Source organism: Condylostylus longicornis, unplaced genomic scaffold (genome assembly GCF_029603195.1).
Source record: "Condylostylus longicornis isolate FDR11 unplaced genomic scaffold, ASM2960319v2 ptg000038l, whole genome shotgun sequence".
Lineage (NCBI taxonomy): Eukaryota > Metazoa > Arthropoda > Insecta > Diptera > Dolichopodidae > Condylostylus > Condylostylus longicornis.
The window spans coordinates 4010715-4016714 of record NW_026578007.1 but is presented as its reverse complement, the minus strand read 5'-3'; the positions used below and the strand labels follow the sequence as shown (position 1 = coordinate 4016714).

General features: G+C 22.2%; 1 protein-coding gene across 3 annotated transcripts in view; it reads right to left on the bottom strand.

Annotated features, from left to right (window-relative positions):
- Positions 1–1469: 1469 nt before the first annotated feature.
- Positions 1470–6000, bottom strand: part of LOC129609300 (uncharacterized) — a 236994-nt gene continuing 232463 nt past the window's right edge. For 2 of the 3 annotated variants that reach the window (XM_055521242.1, XM_055521243.1), the window contains 6 exons: positions 5068–5121; positions 4009–4615; positions 2441–3110; positions 2183–2361; positions 1892–2115; positions 1470–1810 (listed from right to left, as the gene is read on the bottom strand). In XM_055521242.1, the coding sequence (XP_055377217.1) occupies positions 1535–1810; positions 1892–2115; positions 2183–2361; positions 2441–3110; positions 4009–4615; positions 5068–5121 (2010 nt within the window). In that variant the 3' untranslated portion in view covers positions 1470–1534. The remainder of the gene's footprint in view (positions 1811–1891; positions 2116–2182; positions 2362–2440; positions 3111–4008; positions 4616–5067; positions 5122–6000) is intronic. The other variant, XM_055521244.1, reaches the window with a different exon arrangement.

Here is a 6000-nt window from a genome sequence, read left to right as displayed (position 1 = left end):
TAAATAATTTAATAAAAAGTTATTTTATTTTACAATATAAAATAAAAATTTCGATTACTAATTAAATTTTTTTTTCTAATTATTACTATTTGGCTCTTATTTAAAAAATGAATAAAGTTTTTAATCTTGTTTAATATACATACAATTAAATTTAAAATAATAATAAAAATAAATATTTAAGTAAAATACGAATTAAATTGTTTTGGAAAAAAAATATGAAAATTGAAATGAATTTTTTTTAAAATATAAGTAGATCAGGTCAAAACAGTTTTCTTTTCAAATGATTATTTTAAATGGGCTAAGTATGGACGTTTTTAAGAATGAATATTATTTTAAGAATGAATATACAATATTATTTTAGAATTTACTATATTTTGTTTATATACAAATATTATTTTCATATATATTTTATATTAAATAAGATTTATGTTGATTTAAATAGCGTTTCAATAATATAAGTCTTAATAAGAATAATTTTAATGACAAATTTAACATAATATCAATTAAGAAAACACCAAATACGATTAATAAAACAAATACTAATCATTTAAATACTATAGTATTTTTAAAACTGATAATAGTTTTAAAATTGGGCCGGTTAAATTGAAATATTATAGATTTATAAATTTGCATTTAGAATTATATAAAAACATTAATAGCAAAATTTGTATCTTGAAAATATAAATGATGCTGTCTGTTTGTTTTAAATATATATAATTTTTTTTTATATATTAAAAAAATTGCTTTCGATAATAGTTTTGACCTAATTCTTGTTTCTAAATTCTTGTATTTTTTTGAATAGTTTTTTTTTTTATTTAATAATACAAGTCTGTTTTCATTGTTTTAATAAGCTCAATATGTTTGAAAATTTGTTGTATTTTAAAAAATGTATTTTAAATATGTTTTTGGATTTTTGTTTTTAATTAAAATTGATAAATTTGATAATAAAGAATTTTATTGGAAAAAAAAAGTAATTTAAACCAAAAACATTTTTAATATTTTTTTATTTTAGTTACTTTTTATATAATCTTTATTTGATTATTTTTAGGTATATTTTATATAACATATTATAGTAGAAGATCAGTCATAATTTTTATTTAATATGGTAATTTTTAATATAAATTTTTTTTTTAATTTTACAATACTAATATTTCAAAGTTTTTTTCCTGATTTTTTTTTCTTAATAATCATTTAGTAAGAAGTTTTTTTTTCTTTAATTATTAATAATTTTCAGATAGTTTAATATTGTTATTTTGTTTTTTATAATAAAAGTTTCATTTTCAAATAGCATTCAGTTTTTTTTTTTTTTTGGTTAAAATGTGTTATTTATTAAATTCAATTACTAATTTTATATACACATATTTATTATTTATAAATAGTATATAAATGTATATATAAGTATATAATATGTATATAATATAAATTTTAAGTAAAAAGATGTGTAAAGAATTTTTCTTTTGTTTGATTTGTTTTGTTTTTTTTTTTTAGTTTAAAGAGAAAAGAAAAATAATTTGCTTTCTTTTTTAATTATTTTTTACTTCTTTTTGGCTGCTTTTTCGGCTTTTTTCTCAGCTTTTCGTATTGCTTTTTCTCGTTCTTTTCTTGATCTTTCCTGGTCTTTGCGTTCTTTTTCGATGCCAGCTTTAAGTTCCTTTAAACGACGTTTTAATTTTGATTTATCATCACCACTTACACCAAGTATTTTAAAATCACGTGAGTCTAATTGTAAAAGAGCGCCACCTTGTACACTATGCTCACGGAATTTCGGTATATGATCTTGTAAACCATGTGCCATCAACCAATGACACACCTAAAACAACAACAAAAAAATTTTAAAAAAATATTTTTTTTTTTAGGATATTTTTAAAATTGCAATAAGATTTCATTTTACCTGTTCTTTAGACCATTCATGAACAGGTCCATTTTTCCAATAATGTGAATGTTTATTTTTTTCACTAGAAAAGCTTGTACTTGAACCTGACAAATCTAAATTTCGGCTAGGTGAATATCCGGGTGATGTTGAACCAGATGACATACTGGACGGGGATGGGGGACCATGTTGTTGCCACGGTACAGTACCAGGTGGTGAAAGTGATTGTGGAATTACATTTTTTACTATAATATCAAATTAAATGTTAATAACTTTTTTTTTTTCATTTTAAATGGTCAAAATGTCTTTTACCTTTGGGTTGAGCTTCATTAACGGCTTGTCTTATTTCTACAATTAAATTTTGTGTTATAACAGCCGCAGGATTTTGTTGCTGCTGCTGTGATTGTTGCTGTTGTTGTTGTTCTTTTGTTAATTTATTTATTTCAGTGTAATCATCACTAGAATCACGTGAAGAACCATCTCCAAGTCGTCTAAACATAATTATATTGTTAAAATAAAATAAATTTTTTATATTAAATAAAATTTATAATGAAAAGTATAATCATTTACCTTTCACGATCAGCTAATACTTGATTTAATTGATCTGTAAATGATGTAGGTGGTAATTTAACACCAATACGCCTTCGACTCGGATACATCCAATTATCTGTATTTTGTTGTTCAGTTTCAGAAAGCTTATCATTAGAACTTAATATACTGTCATATGAGCTATTTAAATCTTTACTAAATGTATCATTTGTATCATTTTTATATATATTTGGTATTGTGAAATGAGTTTTATAATTATTACTACTGCTATTTTCATTACGTTCCTTATGTACTTGAGCATATAATGGTGCAGCATTTTGATTTATTATTTCACGATTATAACGATTTTCATCAATATTAATACCATTATTAATATTACGATTATTTGATATACCATTAATTGATGTTGATGTTGATACAGCGGTTGCAACAACAGATGAAGATGATGATGATGTTGTTGATATTAATGATGCAGTTGATGATATCATTGTTGACGTAATAATACCATTTTGATGACTACCATTTGAAACCGTTTGCTGCTGTTGTTGCTGTTGTTGTTGCTGTTGCAATTGATCTGATTTAATAATATTTTCTTCATTGTCGTCATCGAGAGCACAATCCGAACTACTATTACTCAAACTTTTTTTACCAGCAGTCGGTAACTGACGGTTCGCTAATGCACCACGAGATGCTAAAATTTAAAAAAAAATATATTTTGTTAATAAATACATTAAAAAACGGATCTTTGCACAAAATTTAAAAAACAAAATTACAATAGACATATCAAAATGGCAATAATTTATTGATGCAATGCTTATATTTAAGCCATCCAGAAATTTCATTTCAGCCCAATTAAAATTAATTAAAAACAAAAAGAATATTAAATAACGAAAAGTTGCAAAATTTTTTTCGAATTTCTTTTTTATTAGAGTGAAATTTTTGTTTAGTATTCATTTAATGATTTAGTTAGAGGAAAATTATAAGAAGATTTATAAAATTTTGAATCAAAATCATGTATAAATGATAGTTCTCTCGTTTTAAGATAGTAAAAAGCATTATTGTTCTTTTTTTTTTAGTAAAAATTCAATTTTTGGGATGAGGAACATAAATTTCATTATATAAATGGTAAGTAGAATTAATCCTGAAGTAGAATCAAACTTGAATTAGTCATACGAATTAATGACATCAAAAACAGGACATGTGTACCTTTCATTAAATATAATGGACGTGTAGAATTAAATCGGCTAAACACAAATTACAAAATTATAGACATTTAATATAATAATTGTAAAATAATATTGAACGTCTTAAATTACAATTTTTTTATTGTTTTTGTATATGTTAAATTTCAGAATATTTACTTATTTAGTTTAAGGTTTAAAAAGGAAAATTCTACATCAAACTGAATTGTATGCAAATTATTATAAAATACAATATTTAAAAATTTAAATCTAGAACGAAAATAAAAAAAAAAAATATATAGTTTTTCTTTAATTAAAATAAGAAATATTAATTTAATAATATTTTCCTTAATAACTTACAACTTATATAAATTTATTATTGTATTCATATTGTCATATGCTACTTACCTAAATCAATTTTTGTTTTTGTTACAGAATTATCTAATAGCTCATGCTGTGGTACAGCTGTATCTAATTCTGAATCTTTAATTGGTATTTTACGTTCAACTGTTGCTGTTTTAACACCATCACCATCCGGTGATAAATCTGATATTTCAGTATCAGATAATTCAGCTTCTAATTTTTGATTAAATAATGGTTTTGGTGGCTGTTTACGTGACATTTGTGGTGTTAATTTAAGACTAGCACTATCATATGGCAATTCAACTGGAAAACCAGCTCTTCTTTGGGTATCTTGCAATTCCTGTTCTAAATTTATAATACGATCTTTTAATTTTTTAACTAATGCATTATATTCAGTATCTTTCTCTTGTAATAATTGTGTATAAAATTCTTCACGATTTTGCATATCAATTTCACGTTGTTGAAATTCACGTACAACACGTTTAACTTTATTATATTTTTTCTCTAATGCCATATATTGAGCTTGAGATTGTTGTAACATATTTTGATAATTGGATGCTTCTTTTTTAATATTGGTTAATTCACGTTCGGTTTGTCGTAAGCGTTCGTTAAGTAATTCATTTTCATTTCCAGTTGTTTCCAGCTTAACCAACTATATTTTTGTGTTTTTTTTTTAAAATATACATACATTTTTTTTTTGAGTAAAATTAGAATAAATGTTATTAATAACTGAATTTGAAAATAGAAATCAATGCAATTTATAAATGTAAAGATGTTTTAATATTTTAATTTTGAAATTTATTAATTTCTAAAATTTTATTTAAACAATAAAGCGAATTTAATTTTTGTCTGCCACATTTATATTTTGAACAGATTGATTGCATTGACTTCCACCCTCAATAAATTGTCCTTTTAATACTAAAATTTCAATAAAAAAAAGAGACTAGAAATAATTTACAAAAAATCTTATATTTTTTTAATAATTTGTTATATGATATGGTTAATTAAATAAAAGCATGGTGCTTTAAAAATGTTTTCACACAATCAAATTCAAAATCAAAATTAAAATTAAAAGGAAAAAAGAAACATAAAATACAAACCCACCTGTCGTTTAAGATTCAAGATTTCTTCATCTTTCAACATACTACTTACTTCACTCTAAAATTAAAAATTATAATTGAAAGACCACACACAGAAATGAAAAATTAACAACCAATAAAAAAAAAAAAACAAAAAAAAGTTAAAAGTATCGTAAATTAAAGTGTTTTTTTTTTCTAATTCGATTATAAAAATAATTCGTTTTTAATAATCGAATAAATGTTTTAATCGAAAATTTGAATAAAATTATTAATTTTAATAATTTAATTTATTTTATAAGTTGGTATTCGAGCAAAATATAAAAATTTAATATTTAAATAACAATTAAATCCTTTTTAAAATAAAAAATCCCAACTTTTATTAAGGGAGAATTGGAAATTAATTAACACTATTTTAAATGTGAGGTAGAGATAAAAAAATTGATTATTTTTGCATTAAATAAAATTCCAGGATAATATAAAAATGTAGAAAGTGGAAGGGAAATTAATTTTCAATGTATACTAATTAAATTATTTCAAAATACAATATCCAATTATTTTAAAATTATTGTCAATTAAACAAATTTAATTTAAAAAAATTTAATGTGAAGCAATTTCTAAAAGATTTTATTTTTCAATACTATAACGATACTATTGTTTTGAAATCAAAATTAATAAGGTAACAAATAAAAAATTAAAGAAAAAATTGAACCAAATCTTTATTCAAATCAAATAAAATTACCATCGAATAAAGTCGATAGCACTGATTCTAATCGGTGGTATTGTCAATCGATCCTAATCGATTTATTAACGATGGATAATCTGAAATTCAATATTGCATTTTTATAACCCAAATAATGTTCTTTGTTCATCTTTTTTAAGTTTTTTGTTTAAAGTTCATTTCAAAAAATTTTCTGGTTGGAAATCACTAACATTTTAAAAATACAAATTTATTTAATCG